This window comes from Ascaphus truei, chromosome 4 (genome assembly GCF_040206685.1).
Source record: "Ascaphus truei isolate aAscTru1 chromosome 4, aAscTru1.hap1, whole genome shotgun sequence".
Taxonomy (NCBI): Eukaryota; Metazoa; Chordata; class Amphibia; order Anura; family Ascaphidae; genus Ascaphus; species Ascaphus truei.
The window spans coordinates 69,985,621-70,010,085 of NC_134486.1; the positions used below are offsets into that span (position 1 = coordinate 69,985,621).

The 24,465-nt window shown below is 42.9% G+C and overlaps 1 protein-coding gene across 2 annotated transcripts in view; it reads right to left on the minus strand.

The window, feature by feature from the left end:
- HAO1 (hydroxyacid oxidase 1) overlaps positions 1–24,465 on the minus strand; it is a 40,350-nt gene that overhangs the window by 10,125 nt on the left and 5,760 nt on the right. For both annotated transcript variants that reach the window (XM_075596017.1, XM_075596016.1), the window contains exons 4-5: positions 21,973–22,148; positions 2,928–3,019 (exon numbers count right to left, since the gene is read on the minus strand). In XM_075596017.1, the coding sequence (XP_075452132.1) occupies positions 2,928–3,019; positions 21,973–22,148 (268 nt within the window). The remainder of the gene's footprint in view (positions 1–2,927; positions 3,020–21,972; positions 22,149–24,465) is intronic.

The window sequence follows — 24,465 nt, forward strand, 5'->3', positions numbered from 1 at the left end:
GTTACACACACACACACATGCATGTTCTAAGTGACACTGCTTAGCATTTTGTCACATAAATTATATTTTTATTTTTATCATTTTGCATGCATAAAAGACTTTAGAGACTGACACAATGCAAAGACGTTTCACTTCGTACGTGTGTGCTCGGCACACACCCTTTTTTTTTATTTATAGGGTATACCTTTTAACTGATTCTCTATATTGCATTGCTAAATTAGTTCATTTTATTTTGAAGACATAACTGTTTGGAGTTGATGTACAGTAGTTAAAAAAAACATGCCAGTGTGTAATACTGTAATTTCTCCCACATTAAGAAACTTGACCTTGATTAACAGTAAGTCACCTGAGAACAGAGTAGAGTCTGCATCTTTACTAATGTCACTAAACAGTGTGGTGGTAGGACTTCATAGAACTAGGAAAAGGGCACAGACACCAGGTTAATAAAGGGGATGGACAGTCTTGGGTGGAAACAATAACTTATTCCTGTTAGTAGCTCCAGCAATGTGAACAGCAGGGTAATTTTAGTGCATGCCCCAGTCTGCCTAGCTGTTGTCCCTGTATCTTGAAGGGCTCTTTACATTTCACTCACTAATAAAGTCAGGATGTTTGGAAGGAAAGAGGCAAATGGCTTGTTGAAGCCTGGGTAAACAATCTAATTAGAATTCAGTAACGAATATAAAAATGTAGGATTGTTCAATTTGAAAAAGAGGGAATATAAACACTAATTACAAATATGTGTGTGTGTGTGTGTGTGTGTGTTATTTGCCAAGTAAAAGTGATAGCACCATCAACGTTTTCTGACTTGGAACCTTTACAGATGTAGCCAGACTTACTATCCCCGGCACAGTGGCCGAAGACACCATGAGAAAGCAATTTCTAAAACTTACTTTACGTTTTATAAAGGCTTTACACAATACATTTCCCTAAAGTTCATGGAAACAGATGAATTAAATAATGTTTGAATCAAGTCTGTAAACGCAGGGGAAATAAAAACAACATTTTATTTAGGTACAGTAATTACATATATTACATTTCTTTGTTTGTAGGAACAAGCTAATATGCCAAATTAACAGATACAATTGTACAGACCTTACAACTAAAGGCCATACAAGCCAACCATGTTTTATTTATTTATGTACATGTAACCGCTGGACCCCCCTTGTCTGACCCACCCAATCTCACATTGGCCCGTGTAGTCTAACCGGTCCCCATTACAAGGTCGTGTGTGGTGGTGCACCTGCAAGTAACAGGACTCCTGAGTCTCCCGCTTGGTGTTATAAGAGGATATCATCAGGACAGGTAGCTGAGGTAGTGGGTATGAGTCCAACTTACTTCACGTGCAGCGCCTCCACCTCATCAGGATCTATGCTTCCGCAGGGAGATGGTCCTGGTGAGGAACTCCTTCTCGGTGGTGACCGCCACTGCAGAGTAATCTCACACTCACACAGTGGGGGTTTCTTTGAACAAGGCATCTTTATTATAGACTTGGATGTAGCAGACTGCCCTATGCAGCTGCCGGCTCTAGCCGCACATCTTTCCGTGCTGTCCCTTTGCCAGGTACGCCCTCCCGTATTGAAGTGGGATTCCCTTTCTCCTAGGGAGATCACCACTGCGCCAGGTCCCTGGACACAGTGTGGCTTAGACAGACTTGATTGGTCACTCTGCTACCTCTAGTTACAGCACTAGGGTCACAAAAGTGTTCCTCCAATCCCTTATGCAGGAAGATACATTCTACCAGATGCTTCTCTGCCAACCTTGCAACAACACTAACTGACAGTGTTGTGCCCTTTATACCTCAGGGGGCAGGCGCATCTCTGATGTCACTATCCAGGGACTCAGAGCATACAGCCACTCCCTTCCTTACACAGGGCACCACACCAGGGTGTGAGGGAAAACCTCCATAACTACTGTTGGCAGGCCTGTACTTACCAGGACTTACTGCCAACAGGGAAGATGTATGCAGTCATTATTATGCATGGCTACATACAGTATGTATTGCATGCATTCCACTGGTTATGTGGACTTTGGGTGAAGTTTATACCGGTTATCGGTACACATGACATAAGTAAAATATGCACCATGTTTGTGCAAATGTTGAAGAAGCCACAGCTTTGTTTCACATTCATGACGCTAGTACAGGTAAGTAGAGATAGGCGAACCAGTCCAAATCCGTTTCCCAGAATTTCACCAAAATTAATCTGCGGATTAGACACTAAAAAAATCTGTGCAGATCAATCCAAATCCGCCAATGGATACAAAATAACATTTATATACAGGTCAACACAAAGATCTCTCAAGGCAGCTTTCCACTCCAATTAACACAGTCACCCATTATAATAAGAGGAAAAGAGATTTCACCAGCAGCAAAGGAAAGGGTTTTTTCACAGTTTGTAAAGTTAAGATGTATAATTTGCTACCTGTAACTACTATACTACTGTACGTAGTACATGTGTTTAAGAACATGTTTGATATCTTATTAAAAAGAAAGACATATAATTGTAATCAACAGACAAAAATATAAATGAAACCAGGGCAGTGAGCTATTTACTGGAGTTAGGAAAGATTATATGTTCCCCATTAACAAGGAAACGTGTAGGTATCTCACCTAATTTAACATTGAACAGATTGAAGTTTTTTTTTGTTTTTTTTACCTCAACTAATGTTACTATGTTATTTTATGAATGGTCAGTCACATGCATAGCAAGTCAATTCCATGTGTTTAATACATTCATAACTTGTTTACCTGCTATCATTCAGGAGATGACTGGTAGACTTTAAGCAAAAATACATTTTTACAGCTATAAGATTACAGCGCTATCATCCAGGTTTTTTTGTTTGTATAACAAATTATTTGGCTCATGACATGTAACACATCTATGTTGATACAGTAGTATTCCTGTTTTACTTTACTTAGTGGTACTCACTGTAGCTGGGACTCCATCCAACTGACGTGCACCATGATTAGAAACTAGGATACCACTTACTCCACGTTTAATAGCTTCTTTAGCATCATCAGCTGAAAAAAAAGGAAAATGCCTAGTATTTCACACTTCTAAATTGTGCATTAAAAAGGTACCTCAGATAACAGGACACCTTGTCATAATGAAATTCTTCACAAATATTACTTATTATGAATTAGCCATACAAAATAGAAAATATTGTTGTTAATGTGAAGAAACACGAAAACAAGTGCTGTTGGCAAGGAAGGATTAGGCTACGGCCCCAGTGGTCATGGCTGCATGCGCGCCGGAGCGCCTGGCGGCACGTGCACCCGTTTCAGCCGCGACCTGTGGTCTGCGGTTCAGCTTCAAGTGAAGAACAGAAGATCCGACGGAGGGATGGGGAAGGGGAGGGGCATGGCTGGGGCGTGGCCATGACGTCACACGGCTGGTTCACCCGCATTGGCTGAACCGCCGTCGTGATGTGGCCAGGGCTCCAAGGCCACAAGAAAAAAGCCAAAATCCTTGTCTTTACAAAATGATGTCGCACATCGCCATTTCTGCATGCGCGTGCAGGCAGCTACTGGGCCCGGCGTAGCGCGCACAGCAGCTAACACTGGGGATGAGGCCTTAGAAGGATGCCTTGGAGCCATTAGTACAAGGGTGGCAGGATTGCTGGTTCGAATGACCTGTAGCCAGGCCAAAAAGGAGTATGTTTAAGGAGAAATTAATTATAATTTCAGATATTTATAGATTTATATTTATATATATATATACAGAGGTAGGCCAGAGGTTGTAAAAGGGGATAGCATGGGGTTACATGTGGAAAAGGCTGTTGGTGAGGGGTGGAGCACAAAGGGGAAATGGGATGTGAGGAGGTGAAATATGTTAGTGATCCGAGTTAGTCCTCCCTGGTTAGTCATCTCAGGGTGGCAACCCAAGAAATGGCACTCCTACACGTCAGTGTATGTGTGTATAGTCAGTATATATGCCTACTGTATACAGTATGTTACAGTCAAGTAGACAGGCAAAGAAAATCAAGCTTTGTGATATTTTTGGCCATATCATGAATTTCTCAGTAAAAGGGAAACATGTAAAGCCAGGAAAATGTACTTAATGTGTGCTCTGCATTAACTTTGTAATACTCTTTTACACAATACACTAATATATACCAAATACAATATAAGTGTTATTGAGGAAAACAATAATGTATTCCTATTGGTAACTGCAGCCATGTGAAAATCAGGCTAGTTTTAGAGCCTGCTTCAATCTGCCTATCTGCTGCCCCTGTATCTTAAAGGGACCTTTGTATCTCCCTCACTGATAATGTCAGGATTTTTGGGGAAGATGCAAGTGACTTGCAGAAGCCTGGTTAAACAATGTAATTTCAATTATTATATTTGTATTTGTATGGCGCCAGCACATTCTGCAGCGCAGTACAAAGTGGGAGTGAGGACAATAACATTGTATGACAAAAGAGTACATATATTTTAAAACAAACTGAGACTATAGGGAGGAGGTCCCTGCCCCAAGGAGCTTACAATTCAGGAATATGTACACAATAATGTATTATAAGAGTCAACTTAATAGGTTTATATTAAAGATCTGCATTATATATTAATTAATTTAGTATATATTCATTTGATTTGACGATGACTTATAATTCTGACTTAAATAAATAATGTGGCCCAGGCTTCAGGTGAAGCAGTAAAAGTCTAGCAACACAATGCAAGTTTGTGGGTCCCTCAGCTCCAGCACTTTCACTTTACACTGGGCAGGCATATTCCTACTGAGCCGCACTTCCCACATTAGAGTTTAACAGGTGTTCAGTGAGGTGAGCATGCAAGCAAAGAATGTTTAATTCATACTTGTTTCAAAGCACAAGGGTCATTGGAGTATGATGACATTGTATGTCTAGAAAGGAGCCAAAGACTTTACAGAGAGTGGAAAAGGGACAAAGCAGCAAAAATAGGAGTAGGTGAGGAGCAGGGTAACTAAAGTCAAAATAACAAATACACTGGCGACACACTTTATTCGAGCTCGGCTAGTCCCACGAATTCGGGTATACCCGGGTGTATTGAGGTTTGTGACTGTTTTCTGCCCGAGTGCATTGGGTTATTTTCCAGGCAGGGATTGAAGCATTTTATTCCCGCTGGCTGCAATACTGCACAGTATATATATATACTGCATTACAATTCATGAATTTATGCCATCTGGTAGACACGCGAAGCATTGCAGCCTATTAAATCCTAATCATTATCATTTAACAAATCAGCCGCCCGTCAGCCAGGCATGAACCCAGGCTGGGAAGGCAAATGCAACGGGGCTTGTCAGAGGTGAGGAGCGGCGCATTCCAGGTATCTGCCAGGTACATACTGGGTATTTGCTCGAATAAAGTGTGTCGGTGCAGTACCTGCAGAACAGGCTGGGTCAAACCAGGCTCCAGAACAGTTAATATAAGGATGTACAAATAGTAGCTGTCAATCCATTATTTGGAACTTTTTATAACTAGTATTTCTTTTATTATCTTTGGTAATTTCATTTTCTTCTTTTTTTAAAGCCCCATCACCTTAGGTGGAACGCGGATTATCACTAGAGCTGAACCTTATTAATCTCAGTTCGGGGGCTCCCCTGGCTCCCCGAGATACTTACATCAGAAGGTGATGCCGATATCGCTTGCATGTTTAAAGGTCCTACATCACACAGGCCAATAGGAAATAGCAAGGGATGACATTGTGGCTTCCTATTGGACGCGGGGCACCGGACCTTTAAACAGACATTTGCTGTGCCACACTGCAACTTACATCCCAGTACGATGTAAGTAACTCGAGGAGCAGGGGATCCTTGGAGCTGAAATCCCTGTGGTTCAGCCCCAGAGAACCCCTGCATCCCAGAAAAGAAAAACAAGAGGGTCAGCCACTGTAATGTATATAATAAGGTGTTTTTTTGTAATCTAAATGGTATGAGTGCCAGGGAATTACCCATGTATTCTCTCTGCACTACAAGTTGGAATTTACAGATACCGAGAATTCTGTGGTAATTCAAGAGCCTTTTATGAGCAACTTCAACCTGTGTGTGATTAAGTTCCAGGTACTAAATGTAACCAGGAATGAGTTTGCGTGATTGGTAATGTTGCAATTCTGCATTGATGGCAAGCATTATTGCAAGATTTGGGGGAGCCTATATAAAATATAATAATGTATAAGGCGGCAGGAAAAGAAACACTGATCAGTACAGAAAGTAGCATATGGGAAATCACCTTTCTCTTGACATTAAGGGTATCATGCAGTAAGCAGCGGAAAAATGCATTAGGCAGTTTAGCAATTAGGCATGTTTTTGGCGTGTTAAACTGGCTGTATGCTGTAAGGGGCGAATCCCTGGCGAATGAATGCGCCACCACCATTTGATGAAATGGCGTGTAACCGGTGGCGGGACGACTGCCTGGCGAGAAACTGCCGAGAAGCTGTCCCCTGCCGAGTTGTGTTTGCAGCAGAGAGAGATCCTCTGCTCTCTCGCGCAAACATCAGCACAATAAAAATTATTTTTTAAACCATTTTTATTCATAGTGTACATGTGCAGGGGGTCTCCGGAGCTGAACCACATTGGTTTCAGGTCCGGGGCCCCCCTGATTCCCGAGATACAGGCCCCTTTATGAGGTGCCGGTATCCCTCTGCATTTAAGGTCCCGATCACGTGACCGCAGAATGTAAACAAAGCAGAATAATACCGGCACCCCCTAAAAGGGCCTGTATCTCGGGAAGTAGGGGGTCCCCGGACCTGAAACCAAAGCGCTTCAGCTCCGGAGACCCTCTGCACATCTACACTATGAATAAAACACACATATCAATAAAGACTCGTTCCTTACCTTAGAGGGTATCTGCTATGATAGCGAAGCAGCATGAATATTTATTTAATAATACTGTACAGTGAGCAGGGGGTCCCCCAAGCTGAACCGCATCACTTTGTGGACCAGGGACCCCCTGCTTCCCGAGTTACAGACCCCGGTATGTGTGATCGGATGGGCAGTGTCGCCGCCATGTTTATAGCGTTCAATACGCTATGTGCCCGCAACAAACATGGCGTCCACACTGTAACCGATGCCCCAAACCGGGGCCTGTAACTCGGGAAGCAGGGGGTCTCTGAGCCACAAATCAATGCGGTTCAGCTCAGGGGGCCCCCTGCTCCTGCACAATATTATTAAAATACATTAATGCTGCATCATTACCATAGGGATAGACTTCCCACGCTCTGATTGGCTACCGTACCATGTGAGGGCGGCCATGTTTCTTTTCATGACGTCATCTTAAAGGCAATTGAAGCAAAGCCATTCTGATTGGCTGTGCTTTCTTTTCCTTTAAGTGACGTCATCATTTTTTTTACATCGGCCAAAACACATGGTTTTCACGGCCCAATCAGGGCCGTGGGAACCATATGACGAAAATGTGACGTCATAGGCCTTTAAAAGCCTATGTCGTCTCATTTTGAAGCCAGACGCCGAGGAGGAAGGACCTCCTACTGAAGAAAGAAGACCAGGGCGTGGCAGCAGATGGGAAGAAGACCCCGGAAGAAGGTAGAAGAAAGAAGAATACAGATGAAGATGGATTACAACTAGAAGACCCCTGGATTGTCGTGTTTTATTATTTTAATGTTTATTATTTTATGGGTTCCTGTTCGTGGATTGGTTCGTGAGTAAGCTGATCAACGGGAGTTGGTGGGGTCAAGTAATGGTAAGTGAACTAAAGAAATGTATTTAACGTAACTGTGGTTTTTTTTGCTTTTCCATGTGTTTATTTTTTTTTATGCATATCATTTCTTGCCACTGTATGTATGTATGTATGTATGTCTAGAGAGATATATACATACAGGGTAAGAAATGATAGTGTTGTAAAAGCTTGAATTACTGTATTGTAAATGATTGAGGCTATGCTGCTATGCATAGATGTGTGCTAAATGTATTTTATTATTAGAGAGATGTAATTTTTGGGCTTCTCTGCTGTACTGTAGGTAATGGAGAGGCTTGCTTTAGTATATTGTAATTTTTGATGTCCTTTTTTGTATGATGCTAACTTGTTCTCTGTAACGATAGCTATAGTTAATTGTGTAATTGGTATGGATGGTATTTTAATTGTTTAGGGATGTAATTCATGTCTGTTAATTCATTGATGGTGACTTTATTGGATGACGTAGCATACTTCTTGTGATGTCATGCTATTTTAGTTGGATTATTGTATTGTTAACATTGATTTGCAGCGTGTACATGTAGCTTACATGTTATGCTACATGTATAAACTGTAAATGCAATGTTTTAAGTGGCATTTGAGGCTTTAGATTGAATGATTACATGAGATTTGTGTAGGAAATTGCTTTTTAATTAATTGAGGATGTTATGCATAAGTGGTGTTGCCATTGCAGGATGGCTTCTCCCCTTATTTACCTTTGAGGTTAATACCCGATAAGGTGATTAAGGGGTTCATTGGTATGTTAATGTCATTGATATGTATTGGCTATTTATTATTTTGGCAACGGACCCCAAGGATGATGCTGGCGACGGGGCCTTCTTATTGATGAGGTTAGTAGAATTTTTTTTATTTTACTACGGTATTTGATGTGTTTAATAATGGCCAAATAATGTATTATCCCTATGTGGATAATAGTTATTTGGCACATTATTGTAGTGTATGTGCTGGGGGATAGGGTTTTTTTGGCCCCAAGGGTATGTGGTAGGACTCCCTTGTGGGTAGTGGGTGAGGGTGGTTAGGCCTCAGGGGGTGGGGAGGTAGTGGGGGAGGGTGTGTGGGTGATGGTGGGTTAACCCCTTAATGACTGTAGCGGTTAATAACCGCTATGGTGATTAAGGGGTTAGGGGACATTACATTGGATGTTTTTATTCTTGTGTCTGTTTTGCAGCATCGGAGGGGGCATGGGCAGGATGAAGATGAGGATGGCCTTCATCGTTGCAGCCGCACATGGGTGAGTGCTATATGTATTTAATGTCTTTATTGTTCTGTATGTATTTTAAATGGACAACTGCACTATTATCCATTTGTGGATAATAGTCATTGTGCCCATTACTGTTTTGTATGTTAGGGGGGTATAGGTGTTGTTGGGGTCATATATATATATATATTTATATATATATATATATATATTTATTTAGTTAGTGTGGGGCTGTTGTGTATTTTCTTTTATTGTGGGTAGCGGGGGTGGGTGAAGGGGGTATTAGCCCCAACGGTGGTTTGTTTAGGGCTTGCGGGTGGGTAGCGGGAGGCCTTAACCCCTTCATGACCGTAGCGGTATTAACCGCTACGGTCGTGAAGGGGTTAAGTGCACCCGCAACCCCCCCGCAAGCCCTAAACAAACAACAAGGGCCAAATACCCCCTTCACCCACCCCCGCTACCACAATAAAGCTGGCACGGCTGTTTAACCTCTTCATTACCTTAGCGGTTAACCGCTAATTTAATGAAGTGGGCTTTAAATGCATTTTTCCTGCCTCGGATGCATGCCGGGGGGGTCCGGTGCTGATATAAATGGTATCAGCTCCGGAGACCCCCGGTATCAATCCCAGCCAGGAAAAAGGCCTGAATTTTTTGTAAGTGCCAATCCGCTGCTCATCCGCTTCCTCTCAGCAGCAACTTGCCATCTTTTTCTTGCGTGGCTGATCCGCCAGCAAAACGCCATTCTAGAGTGGCGAATAGCTCCGCTTAGCTAATCGCCTCTACTAGAATACAGCGTGGCAGAAAAATTTGGATTTTTAGGCAGAAAGTGCCTTCTCGCCCCGCCACCGGTGGGAAAAAAAAAAACGCCAGCCAAACTGGCGTTTTTTTGGAATCTCGCCACTTTCTCGCCCGTTAATGAATACAGGCTTTTTAGGCGGGAAAGTGGCGAGAAATGCCTTTCTGCTGCTTAATGCATGATGCCCTAAGTTGGGAAAAGTTTTAGGCTACAACTATACAGTATAGAAAGAGTATAGGGGTACATTTGCACATGGATATTAATGGATGTATGGAAAGATATAGCTGTTAACTTATTTAAGAAAGGCAGATAGACTCGTATTATTATGGTTTGTTGTTTGCATCCACTGTGTGAACGTACTTGTATAAGGAATTTTTAAAGATAATGTTAGATGTTAAGAATGCTTGTGTGAAATCATGTCTTATAATTAGGGCAAATTGGCTACACATTTTGCCATTCTATCCAATATGATTATATGTATGTATGTGTGTAAAAAAACTCCCAATATAAATATATACTGCAATAAAGTGTTCCACACTTTGTAAAACACTAGGAAGCACCTGGTAAGTGTTACTGGTGTTAGTGCACTGGAATAAGCAAATTAGCCGTGGCATCCTCTCACAGTTCAGAGAGACATTTGCTTCCTGTATGGTATCTTTCATTTACGTTTTTAAACAGTATTTCAGAACATTTTAGTGACAATGACATTCCCAGTGGTTTCTATACTGTAAATTGTTTAATGTGAATTATGGGGTTTGTAGGCATGAGTGGTACATCATGATTGGTAGAGTCATGTTTTTTTTACTGAGTTGGATCTCATTTCAGTAAATAGAGTCTGACATATATTATATGAATGCTATATGCATAATTCATAAGCAAGACATTACTCATACAGTAGCATTGCTTGAGGTTTTAGTGGAGGTGAATGGAGCTTCATTATTTATATGACTATTGCGCTAACCTGCATCGGCATTTGCAGTTGTTGGGGCATAGTACAACCAATGTGTAAGGTTATTATTGTGGTTTTAGAATATATAAGGTAAGTTATTTGAAAGGGAGAGATAAAACCTATTAATATTTTCAAGGAGTTAATGGCAAATAAATTCTAGTTCTTTCAATGGCACAAACGTGGTGAGACCTATGGTATCAGTTTCTAAAAACGTCCTACAAAATTCAGAGTTTAGGGTGGAAAGTGCCCAAACAAATAATTCTGCTAAGTTAGTATTTCGGTAGGACACCTTAGGTGTACACTAGATCAAAAAGTCAAAAAGAAGGGCAGGTTAAGTTGGAGCAAATTGATAAGTTGCAAGTTTGCAAATAGGATGATCAGTGAGATATTTTTTATCATCCAATTAGTGAGGACAGATCAACAGCAAGTTGTAATATTTTACTGTTCAACAACAGCTGCAATTCAAGCTGCCATTTAAATATATATATATATATATTTTATTATTATTTTTCCCCATTCATTATGTGCATCAATACAATCTGCACACTGACAAGTGATTAGCTAAACTGCAGATCGATCCATTCTCCTGTAATCAATCACTTACACGGGATTATTTAATTCAGTTCTTGCACAGCATTTTGGGCAATTTAGTTCCTGTAATACGATTGACTGGGCAGTTATTAGATACAATTGGTTCACTGCTAGAGAGAGCGCGGGTCTCAAGTGCCAGAGCCTATCAGAAGGGGAAGGGGGCTGTCACTTTGGAAATGCTTCCTACATAAGGCCCGTAATATAGTGGGCGCACTTGCTCAGCGGTGTGCGCGGCACTTATAGTTTGCTGGAGATAGCCAGTCATCCTATACTAGGGCCGCGCACACGGCAGTGAGTGTGGAGCCGGCCGATCGGGGAGAAGACAGTGAAAAGAATCTTTCCACGCCGCTACCGCTGAGACTGTAATGTATGTATAGGTGTGTGTGTGTATGTATATATGTGTGTATGTGTATTTGTGTATGTGTATGTATATACAGTATATATGTATGTGTATGTATATATGTATGTATGGGTGTGTGTGTGTGTGTGTGTGTGTGTGTGTGTGTGTGTGTGTGTGTGTGTGTGTGTGTGTGTGTGTGTGTGTGTGTGTGTGTGTGTGTGTGTGTATATATATATATATTTATCAAAGTTGCACAATGTTAATAAATTATTTATTCTCACGTCTTTTTTTTTTAATTTTTAAAATATTATATAATATACACACACTCACATATACACACACAGCTTCCCCAGTGACACACAAACACACAGACCACTTCAAAGTGACACACACAGTTACCCAGTGACACACACACACACTGACAGCTTCCAAGTGACACACACACACAGTGACTGCTTCCCAGAGACAAACACACACAGAGAAACAGCTACCCAGCGACACACACACAGTACCCATCCAAGCCTGTCGCTCAAAGCAGCACGGAACGTGCACACAAAAAGTGTGCATCAAGTGCACGAGTGTTCACACAGGCACACGCCCACGCCCACTATATTACGGGCCTTAGAAACATTAAAAGTGTCTTTAAAATTTTTTTTGTTTGTTTTTTTAAATGCTACAAGTATTTTCTCATAATACAGAACTGATTTATTTAAAAAAAAAAAAAAACACATGTAGGATATTGTTTGAACTGCTGCTTTAAGAATACCTGTATTTTTGGTAGAGTTTAACATTTTCTGTAGGACAAATTCTGATTGAAACAGCTTAGCAATACCTTGGAAGAAGTAAATATATGATTATTTAAACTGGAGAGCAAAGTATATGCAAAGCACTTCCGTTTACCTAATATGCTCTATTATGACTTCATCTCACTTTTAAGCTTTACACTCTTCTGCACCCTTCTTACATCTCAGCCCTAATTTCTCGTTATGAACCATCCCAACTCTTGCATTCCGCTCAAGGATACATAGTTACATAGTAGATGAGGTTGAGAAAAGACGTAGGTCCATCAAGTTCAACCTATGCTAAATTTAGACAACAGATACTTTATCCTATATCTATACTTACTTATTGATCCAGAGGAAGGCAAACACAAAACCCCAGTGTCATATCATCCAATGATATCTCATAAGGGGAAAAATTAATTCCTTCCTGACTCCAAGAATTGGCAATCGGATTAATCCCTGGATCAACATCCTTCCCATGTATACTTATTTGGTATATTCCTGTATACCTTTCCCATCTAAAAAGATATCCAACCTTTTTTTGAACAAATCTATTGTCTTCTCTGTAAAGCCCTCTCCCGCCTTAAACCTTTCTCACTGACTGCCCCACACCTCTGGAATGCCCTTCCTCTCAATATCCAACTAGCACCCTCTCTATCTACCTTTAAGACCCACCTTAAAACACACCTGCTTAATAAAGCATATGGGCCTTATTCAGAAAGCCTCGATAAGGCCCTTATTGAGCACTTATCGACCAAAATGGCTCTGGTATTCAGATAGCCTCGATAAGTGCTCGATAACGGCCTGTATCGACGCAAAATTTTATCTCCGTCCGAAATTCGCTGACTGAGCAGCGATCAGGCCCTTATCGACCATTTTCGGAGGGTTGATAAACTCCCGCTATTCAGAGACCCGCGAGTCGGGTGTCGCGGCCCATCGCAGCCCATCGCAGGCTTAAAAAACGATTTTCTCCCCAAATCCAATTCCCCACAAAAAAAAAAGTTAACTGGGGCTATATATTGCACACGGGATTGCTGAGGCTCCACAATCCCCTGACGAAGTGACGTTCCCCACCACGAAACGCGTAGGGAGGAGCCTAAGAGGTACTGCCCCCCACACTCAAGCTGCTAGTCACTGAGAGGAGACGGTGACGTCATCCGAACCGCGCCGGAATCTCGCGAGGTACACGCGGCACCGAGGCGGACATTCAGAGACAGAGTGCAGCTTTTTGGGTGTGCTGGGTCGGCACTTCTTTGATTTTACACTCACCGACTTTTGTGAGTATTTTAACTGTTTTGGTAGGCGTCCAATAAAAGTTTTTATTTCTGCGCAATCCTTTGCCCTCTTTTATCCCCACTGGAGAATAAAAGACCGCAGGGACCCTAAGACTGATCCAGGAGACTACGTTCCTGAAAGGGAGACCTTCCTAAACATCCACGGTAGCGGAGGACACCACGAGGGGTTCGTGATTTACCGAAGGCGACCAGGACACAGAAGGCTCCAAGCACAGATTCTCTCCCCTGCATGTATTTCATCTACTTCTAGTAAGTAGGCAATCTATTGAGTTTAGAAATTAAGTGCAACATTGGCAATCAAATATACTGCGCAATGTCCTGTTTCTCTGCTTAATGTCACACATCTGCAGGTTGAACATACAACGTGAAGAGGACTGTATGCTTTACATTTTATGAACTGTGATTTTGAAACCATCTATCATCAGCTGACCTTTCAGGATTGGGACTTACAGTCTGTATATCCTTTAACTTTGGACTTTAATATCACTTCACATTTATATCACATGCGCCAGGTTTATGTCTATTTTTGTATTTGTACCCGTGCCAGGCTTACTGTAATAAACATACAGTACAATGCAATACTGTGGCTATCGGGGGTGGGTGAAGGGGGAATTTGGCCCTTAGTGGCTGTTTAGGCATTGCGGGGGGGTTGCGGGGGGAGTTAATCCCTTCATTACCTTAGCGGTTAATACCGGTAAGGTAATAAAGGGGTTAACCCAACCGCTACACCCCGCAAGGTCTAAACACCCATCCTTAGGGCTAATACCTCCTTCACTCACCCGTGAGGCCTAAGCACCCACCCCAGACTGACTATACCCACCCTATACCCATTGAGTAGTATAGTGGTACATCATACCCATATAATAATAATATGGCCATGATAAGCCTCTATAGCACTCAATGAGCACCCTAATAAAAATACAGTAATACACAAGACACACAGTAATAAAACCTAACTATACTCCCAAAAAACACACTTCACTAAATAAAATCAGTAGCCAGCTAATTCAATCAATAGAAGCAATTACAACATCAACAATGAATTAATTAAACCATTACCCAATCAAACCAATCAGTACCCGAAAGAGGTACAGATTAATATATTATCAGTCAATGTGCCTCCCCCAAAAAATCAAAAAACACACCCAAAAAATAGACCTGTAAAAAGAGATATTTACAAACATTGAATATCTTACTTACCATTAGAAGCGGTGGCCCTCCGACTCCCAGCGTAACAGGAAGCTCACGTACCTTGAAGGCCTCCAACAGCATCCGATGCCATCATCCATCAGGATCCGGCTCAGGTACCCCAAACTTCTTTTTTCTTTCTTTACTCACCATCTTCTATCTTCATCTGTAACCATTTCTTGTTGTTCTTTATCTTCTTTCTTCATTTGTCAATCCATAAAACCCCATGTTAAATCCCAGCCGATGCTGTCTCGTCAGCTTCTTGGGCTCAAATGAGGCATCACGGCCTTAAATATGGCTTGTGACATCACATTTACCCTCACAATGGTTAACAGCCACCTGATTGGCTGTTAAAACAATGTGCAGACTTAAAAATGTTTTTTTTTGCTGTGACGTCACTTAAAGGGAATAATGCCAGCCAATCAGAATGGCTGTGCTTCATTTACCTTTAACATGACGTCAGTAAATCCAAGATGGCCGCTGTGTCACAAGGTATTTCAGCCAATCAGATCGTGGGAACCAATTCCACACGCTGATTGGCTGAAATACCTTGTGACACAGTGGCCATCTTGGATTTACTGACGTCATGTTAAAGGTAAATGAAGCACAGCCATTCTGATTGGCTGGCATCATTCCCTTTAAGTGACGTCACAGCAAAAAAAAAATTTTGAAGTCTGCACATGGTTTTAACAGCCAATCAGGTGGCTGTTAACCAGTGTGAGGGTAAATGTGACGTCACAAGCCATATTTAAGGCCGTGACGCCTCATTTGAGCTCAAGAAGCCAACGAGACAGCATCGGCTGGGATTTAACATGGGGTTTTATGGATTGACAGATGAAGAAAGAAGATAAAGAACAACAAGAAATGGTTACAGATGAAGATAGAAGACGGTGAGTAAAGAAAGAAAAAAGAAGTTTGGGGTACCTGAGCCGGATCCTGATGATGATGGCATCGGATGCTGTTGGAGGCTTTCAAGGTACGTGAGCTTCCTGTTACCCCGGGAGTCGGAGGGCCACCGCTTCTAATGGTAAGTAAGATATTCAATGTTTGTAAATGTCTCTTTTTACAGGTCTATTTTTTGGGTGTGTTTTTTGATTTTTTGGGGGGGCACATTGACTGATAATATATTAATCTGTACCTCTTTCGGGTACAGATTAATACATTATTATGCCAATATTTGGGGCGCATTTCTCGCTTGTTATTGCATTTAATGATGTGGAAGTGATTGTTTGTTTATGGTTAATGTATTAAAAGGTTTGCGATTGGTGTTCGCTTGTACTTAAAGTTATATTATGTTAGCTAATGTCTTTTATGGATACTGCACCGACACACTTTATTCGAGCAAATACCCAGTATGTACCTGGCAGATACCTGGAATGCGCCGCTCCTCACCTCTGACAAGCCCCGTTGCGTTTGCCTTCCCAGCCTGGGTTCATGCCTGGCTGACGGGCGGCTGATCTGTTAAATGATAATGATTAGGATTTAATAGGCTGCAATGCTTCGCGTGTCTACCAGATGGCATAAATTCATGAATTGTAATGCAGTATATATATATATATATATACTGTGCAGTATTGCAGCCAGCGGGAATAAAATGCTTCAATCCCTGCCTGGAAAATAACCCAATGCACTCGGGCAGAAAACAGTAACAAACCTCAATACACCCGGGTATACCCGAATTCGTGGGACTAGCCGAGCTCGAATAAAGTGTGTCGCCAGTGTACTTCAGAGATAGTTTTAATGTATTTATTTGTCTTTTAATGGTTACATTAATTAATGTAGGATTAATTCATTGTTTACATTGGTTAGTGTTACTATTCATTTTGAGTTGCTTTAGGGATTAATTGGTTTGATTGGGTAATGGTTTAATTAATTCATTGTTGATGTTGTAATTGCTTCTATTGATTGGATTAGCTGGCTACTGATTTTATTTAGTGAAGTGTGTTTTTTGGGAGTATAGTTAGGTTTTATTACTGTGTGTCTTGTGTATTACTGTATTTTTATTAGGGTGCTCATTGAGTGCTATAGAGGCTTATCATGCCCATATTATTATTATATGGGTATGATGTACCACTATACTACTCAATGGGTATAGGGTGGGTATAGTCATTCTGGGGTGGGTGCTTAGGCCTCACGGGTCAGGGTGGGTTAACCCCTTAATAACTATAGCAGTAACCGCTAAGGTGATTAAGGGGTTAGGGACCATTAGAATGTATTTTTTTTCAATATATGCTTTCTGGCAACGGAGGACAGAGGGACCTGCTGTTGTGGTAAGTATAACTGTATTTATTTATTTTATTTATGTATGCGACTGCAGTGTTTAATAATGGGCAAATAATATATTATCCATATCTGGATAATAGTTAATTTGCCCATTACTGTACTGTATGGATTTGGGCAGAGGGGGGGGGGGCGTGTATTTATGTGTTTTTACATATTAATTTTAATATATATTTCTTTAATAGTGTAGAGGTGCAGGGGGTCTCCGGAGCTGAACCACGTTGGTTTTATGTCCGGGGACCCCCTGCTTGAAATGTCCCGCGTCACGTGACCGGGACATTTCCTTGCATAGGAGATACCGGCACCCCATAAAGAGGCCTGTATCTCGGGAAGCAGAGGGTCCCCGGACATAAAACCAACGTGGTTCAGCTCCGGAGACCCCCTGCACCTCTACACTATTAAAGGAATGTATATTTAAATAAATAATTTTCTGGCGACATTTCCGCTGGGAGAGGCGGCTCTCTCAGAGCAGCTCTCTCTGCAGCAGAAATGAATCGCTGGTTTTTGCCTTTTCAGAGGCTCGAGGCTCTCGCTGGCAGCAACTCGCCAGGTTTGGGCATTCTGCTATCACTGGTATTCGAGCCTTTCTGAATACCGTGATAGCAACGCCCAAAAAACATTCATTTTAAATTCCCTGGCGAATTTTTTTATGAATGTTCTCTGAATAAGGCCCTATGAGTAGCTCTGCAGCTAATACTATACACCTGATACATAAAACTTGGCCCTTAGCAGACACACTTACCAGAATGCCCTCCTACTGTCTCTGTATGTCCTTCCTACCTACCAATTAGATTGTAAGCTCTTCGGAGCAGGGACTCCTCTTCCTAAATGTTAATTTTTAAGTCTGAAGCACTTATTCCCATGATCTGTTATTCGTGTTATTTATATGATTGTCACGTGTTTTACTACTGTGAAGTGCTATGTACATTAATGGCGCTATATAAATACATACATACATATATACATACATATACACTACCGACACACTTTATTAAAGTGTGGCCGGTTCCGCAAGCCGGGAGATTTCCCGGCTTGCTAGTGGCCGCCCCTCGGCGTGCCGCGCGTCATAGACGCGCGGTCACGCGTCTTCGGGAGCCAGCGCCCCCTGCACGCGCGTCCAGGGCTCCCCGAGGGAGCCCTGGTGTCCCGCGATGTGCGGGACGGCGGCAGGGGGTTCCGGGGGACCCGGCGGACCCGGCAGCGGTAGGGAGAGCGCCCCGATCGGAGGGCGCTCTTCCGCTGCTTCGGCGCGCGCCCGTCACACTCGGGCGCGCGCCAGGCTACTGCTGCGGCCAAGAACGGGCAAATGCTCGAATAAACTTGGCCGCAGCAGTATCTACACATGATAGGAGAAAAGTTCTTGTGACGTTACCACCCGGCGTTGGTGGTACGTCGTCAACAGCTCCGAAATGCTCCGGTCGCCAGGGGAGACCTTCTACCAGAAGGCAGGATGAGGAGTTCGCGGGGGTGGGGCCCGATATGCGGTTTGCATCGCCGCTCGGGATAACGGTGATTACGATGAAGATGGCAACAAAGGGTAAGCTGCCAAAAATTTCAAACATGGGTGTGGGGGGTGGGGGGAGGTGCAACCCCTGTGGGTCTCGCCAGTACCCTGCCACCTCAGGTAACGGATACTGGGGCAGCCATTGATGCCGGGGCACAAATGTTTGAAACAATAATGAGGGGTGTAAGGCAGGCTTGTCACCATTGGCGACACTGTTAGCTACATGTCAATTAGGAAACACAGGGGTCTCAAGCGAGGCTCAGGTGGCGGCAGCATCTGAGATAATCATAGGGTCCCAGCAAGGACTGGGATACACGGATGGCACAGGATGCAGCGCAAATCGACGCATGCAGCATTGATGATACAAACCTTAGTGGTGAACATGGGTGCATCCACTTCAACCAAAACGCTACCTCCTAGTTAAGTATTAGCTGAAAACATGGGTACATCCACATCACCAGCAACATTACCTTCAGCTTTGCCTTTGTTGCCAGCAACAACAGCAGAGGTTATGAAGTTGTCGGATGTTGTATATGGGGATTCATACACAACCATCGCCAGATCATTAGGTACACATTTGCTGAAGGAAGTAAGGGAGAAGATTTGGAAAGGGGATTACGTGGACATTTTAACATTGCTTCTAGGCTATAGGGAGGCGTTCAGTGGCTACTGAGTTTACTTCTTCATGTTTCTCTTATTTGTGATTCCCAAGGTTGTGTTTGAACTGGTTTCTCAAGGATAGATTTATGGATGCGTGTGGAAATTACCTCAAGATAAGAAAGAGACATAGTGCAATCCGATATAGACAATTTTAGTGAAAACATGTACACCAACTACTTACACTTTGTGCATGTGTAACAGGCATATTTGAAATGTAGCCATGGCTGGTCCAGACTGCCTCTCTGCCCCCTGTCACGTAAGTCTTTAGTAGCTACAGACTGTGGCAGGCTATCCTCGGAGCATTGACCCCCCTCTAAGGGTTCCGGTCCTGGCTTTGACTGGAACTCATCCTTGCAAGGCTATAGAGCTTCCAGGCAAAGTCCACCTTGTACTTGGCAATTGTAATCACCTGATTCTAGACTCACACTGCAGTCTGCTTGATGCTGCCAGCTATGCAGCTCTGTCCCTATTGGCTGCCTGTGCTATTTAGGTTTAGTCCTTCCATCAGAAAGTGGCTGAGAATAATTCTGAAATCCTTTCTTCCTGCCTGTGCTTGCCACAAGCACATCTGCTTGGCCATCTTGGCCATCCTGTGCTGAAGCTTCCTGTGTCCTGGACCGTCCTCCGTTCAGAGGCTGTTCCTTTGCTGAAGCTTCCTACTTCTTTAAGAAGTTGCGGCGCTAGTGGGGAGATGTCAAAAGCAGACAAATTAGCATTCAATCTACTGCCAGTGCATCCAGAGTGTTTCTACTGGGCTGTATGCTCGAGGGACAATACTTTGTGGACTTATGCTTACCAATGGTTTGAGTGCAGTCCTGTTTTTAGTTTGAAACCTTTAGCCCATTTCTTGAGTGGGTAGTCCGCAAGGGGGTAAAGGCGGCGGGGATCATCCACTATTTGGACAATTTCCTGTTCGTTGGCCCCAGGGGTTCAGATTTGTGTGCAAGGTGGCTTTTCCAATTTTCAGCCATGGCACATGAATTTGGCGTCCTGTTGGCTGACGAAAAGACAGTGCACCATACAAACGTCCATAGTTTTTTAGGCATTGAGATTGACTTAGTGAGGATGGAGTACAGATTAATGCCTGAGAAGCTAGTCACTTTAGACAAGCCACGGTTGACGGGGCCAGCAGGTCAAGACCCGGTTGACCCTTCATTTAACCTATTAACCAAGCACTCTGGCAGGGGCTAGCAGTTACGTTATTATTATATAATAAACAAAGCCACTGCCTTTTTATACCTCCAGACCGAGTCTGTCGTTATTTGTATGTGCTTGTGCGGGTAATGGTAAAAGAAGAAAGGAGGGCTTCCTCGCAGCCTCCCTGGTCATGTTTTCAGATTTTTCCCAACCATAGTGTAACGCTGTGATGCTCGCTGACCAGACCAGTCCCCAGTACTGAGGTGGGAAGGGAGTATACCACACACCCACAGCAGTGAGGGTGTCACACTAGCCTCTGATCCACGCGGAGACCGACTCAGGGAAGCACCACGGGGCAGAGTCATGCGCCCACGCACTGCCAGGGCAGTGCAGGCGCAGCGGCGTGATGGCGGAGCTCCGCGAGACGCATCGCGCACGCGCACGTGTGGTTCGGCAACCAGGAAGCAGGAGAACGTGAGGGAGCTGCTGGAGCCTCCCACAGGCGGAGACTTGCTGAGTAAACCGCATGACGTCATCACGTCGCGACGCGCATCACGCACGCGCGCGGGTTGCCCGGCAACCAGACCTAGCATCAGGAAAGCCTAATTGCAAGCTGTTTTTGATCAGTGTCTCTCTGACACCATTGTTGGACCAGTACACACCCCTGCAAGGTAATTGGACCCTTCCCACATATATACCTGCTTCTGCCTGTCCTTCATTGCTGAGCATAAACTCCTGTTTATGCATTGTGCTCACCGCTGCTGTCTAGTTTTGTCTTGAACTTTGTCTGACCTGTTTGACCCTGCCTGTTACTTGGATTTCTACACTCTCCAGCACTTTGACCCCGGCTTCGTTACTCGACTACTCTACCTTCTATTACCCAGGACCTTGGCTACGAAACTCTACCTACCCGGACTCTCCAACCCTGGAACACGGCAAGAACCCTGACTACCCTGACCTCTCCAACCCTACGACGCGGTACGACTAGGACTACGCATTCCGGACAGGACTGCGTGGTTGTGGGTCGGTGCCTATCTATCCCCACCTCAGCCCCGCGGTCTTCCGTCCTGTTTGTGGTGAGCGCAGCGTGACAGAGGGCATGCCCGGAGTGTGGTGGTGAGCGTTGCCGGGTCTGGTGAGAGAAGGGTCCAGAGAAGGTACGCAGACAAGCCAGGTCAGGAACGAGAGGTGAAACACAGAAGAGAGCCAGGCACAGGAACTCCAAACAGCACAAAGCGACACAAAGCTATGAAGAGTGAGGAAGGAGAGGAAGGACTGGGGTAATATAGTGCAGCAGACCTATAGAGGGTAGAGGTGGGTCGGAGGTGTGTCCAGGCAGTCTCAGTGATAGGCTCAGGGGCAGAGAAGATATGGAAGCTAGGTGTGTGGATGGGGTGCGTGGCACGGCGTAAACAGACTAGATACATTTTATAGAAGATTGCTTAAAGTTAGTAGGAAATAACGTATGTTTAGAAGCATTCTTGTTCACAACCATTTTCACTAGCAAAGGCATATCTTTATCATTTCAGTTATCAGCTTAATTCAAGATGTTACATGAAATACTTTACTAACCTCTCAAAATGCCTTTGGCAACAATTGGTAGTGAAGTTAGTCCTTTGAGCCATTCAATGTCATCCCACTTGATGGAAGCATCAATAGCTTGTGCTACATAAACGGCTAGTCCACTATTCTCTCCGTAGCCTTGCTTGGAGGAAAATGCCAGATCTTCAGTATCAAAGTTTTTCATCCTTCAATTATCATTGTAATGTTACCATGAATATAGATAGTAAGCAAACCAAATATTACATGTAGGCAATAAGAAAAGTTGACAACACTGTAAACATTAAATAATGTTCTCTTTTTTTTTTTATTTCTTCTCCTAAGCAGTAAACAATATGCCTGGAGTAGAGTGGATTTTTTTTTAATTAGTAGCCTATGTGTCAAAAAAAAGAAACTTTATTATTGCATGTGATGGGTTTAATGCATATAAGCTGTGTGCCAGCTGAACCAGTACTTAGGGGTACACCCACAAAGCTCTGTTAAATTAGGGCAATTAATGTCACGTTACCTAAATAGTTCACGGATGTTAGCCATATATGGTATATATTCATGAACCAATAGGGGGAAAGGTAACACCAATGACAGAAAAACAGGAGGTAAAGAGGAGTGTAGAAAAAAACCAAATACGTAAATAGCAGAAAAAGGCAGAAACAAATGAGTCCATAAGTCTATAAGGGGGCTTATAGACGTATCAATGATGTTACCTTTGGCCATATTTAGTATATGGTATAAGAATATTTTTTTCTGTACCTTAGATTTTCGGATCATAGACTATGTTAACACTTGATACAATCATCATGGAGACTTACAGAAGATTTTGTTCATAACATTGAGAGAGCTCCTTATCCACAAATACCATATACTGTATTGTGTCTACATACCTGTGGACACACCAATTTTTACGACACTGTGTATATCTGTATTTTTTATTGATTTTTCACGTTTTTCCTGCACATTGTTTTGTATATAGTATAGCACAGTATGTGTGTTCATTATTCATAGTAAAATATACCTTTTCTACGAAGAATTATTTTGCTTGGATTTTTATTCCATAAGTGCGGGGAACCCCATATCTATACTGTTTAGGTCTGGGAGATTAGAAAGGATCCCTCCATTGTTTGTTCTCTTCGCACCACTAAGATAACTTTACATTTACATACATTGGTGGTGCTGTTTGTCACAATTTTTGTGTTTATCTAGATACATACACATAGTCAGACACTGACTGGCACGGAGTTTGAAGCAGGGGAGCCTGGTTCAATTCCCGGTGTCGACTCCTTGTGACCTTGGGCAAGTCACTATCTCCCTTTGCCTCAGGCACCAAAAACATAGATTGTAAGCTCCACAGGGCAGGGACCTGTGCCTGCAAAATGTCTCTGTAATGTGCTACGTAAAACTAGCAGCGCTATACAAGAACATACTATTATTATTGTGTTTATGTTGACCATTAGCCCTAATAGCCACCTTTTGCCTAGAAGGGTTATTGGCCAGTACTGTAGAATGGGGTTAGGTTTGTGTGAGGAGTGGGTTATGGGGTAGGTGCCCCAGGGAAGAAGGTTAGGCCGCATGGGGTGGATTAAGAGAGGTGGTTAACCCCTTATATGCCATTTTGGTTGTATTTGGTGTATTTGTATTAATGATAATAAGGTCTGGTTGGCACTCACCTACTGGTTACATTTAGGAGCAGTGCTAGTATAGGTGTGATGGCGGTCCGCAAGCCCATTCAGGCATATACAGGAACAAGGCGACCTGCAGCACTCAAAACAAGAACATTGGCAAAAACTGTTAGCAAGAATAAAAAATGTAATATGCAGAGCGATGTAATACAGGGAGAAAATAGCACAACGTTTAGGGATTAGCCTTTTGGATGTTGGCTAATCCTGTAATATTGTGCTGTTTTCTCCCTGTATTACATCGCTCGGCATATTAAATTCTTTATTCTTGCTAACAGTTCCTGCATTTGTATTAACCCCTTGGTTATCTAGTGAATGCCTTCATAGCCTCCTTTGCTTTCAAGAGGTTAATACACAGGTCTTAGCTACTTTTTTTTTTGGTCTAGTCCAGGGTAAAGCAATATACTGTAGGAAGTCAGTGGCCCATTTCAGAACCCTGGACAGGACCAAAAAAAACTTCTGCTTCCTGCCGCTAGGTGCTAGAAGTACCTAACGCCGGGTATAATCATGACCTAAAACAAATAGTGTCAAGTCCTGCATTAACCTTAATGACCTGCTGTGGATATGTGTTGAGGTGGTGCATACCTCTTTTACATATCATTAGCACTAACAGCCATTAAAGTTAATGGCTAGCATTAAGATAACACTTAAGGCATAGTTATGGAGCTTTGAAGATCCCTGTTAAGTCACTAACAGAGCTTTGAGGTCCTGTCACCTAGTAAATGATAATTTCACACATACTGCATATATAATATATACAAATAACATTGAATTACAAAAAAATGTAGTTTACTGTACATCATAATGTTACCCAGCAAATAAATCTCAGTTT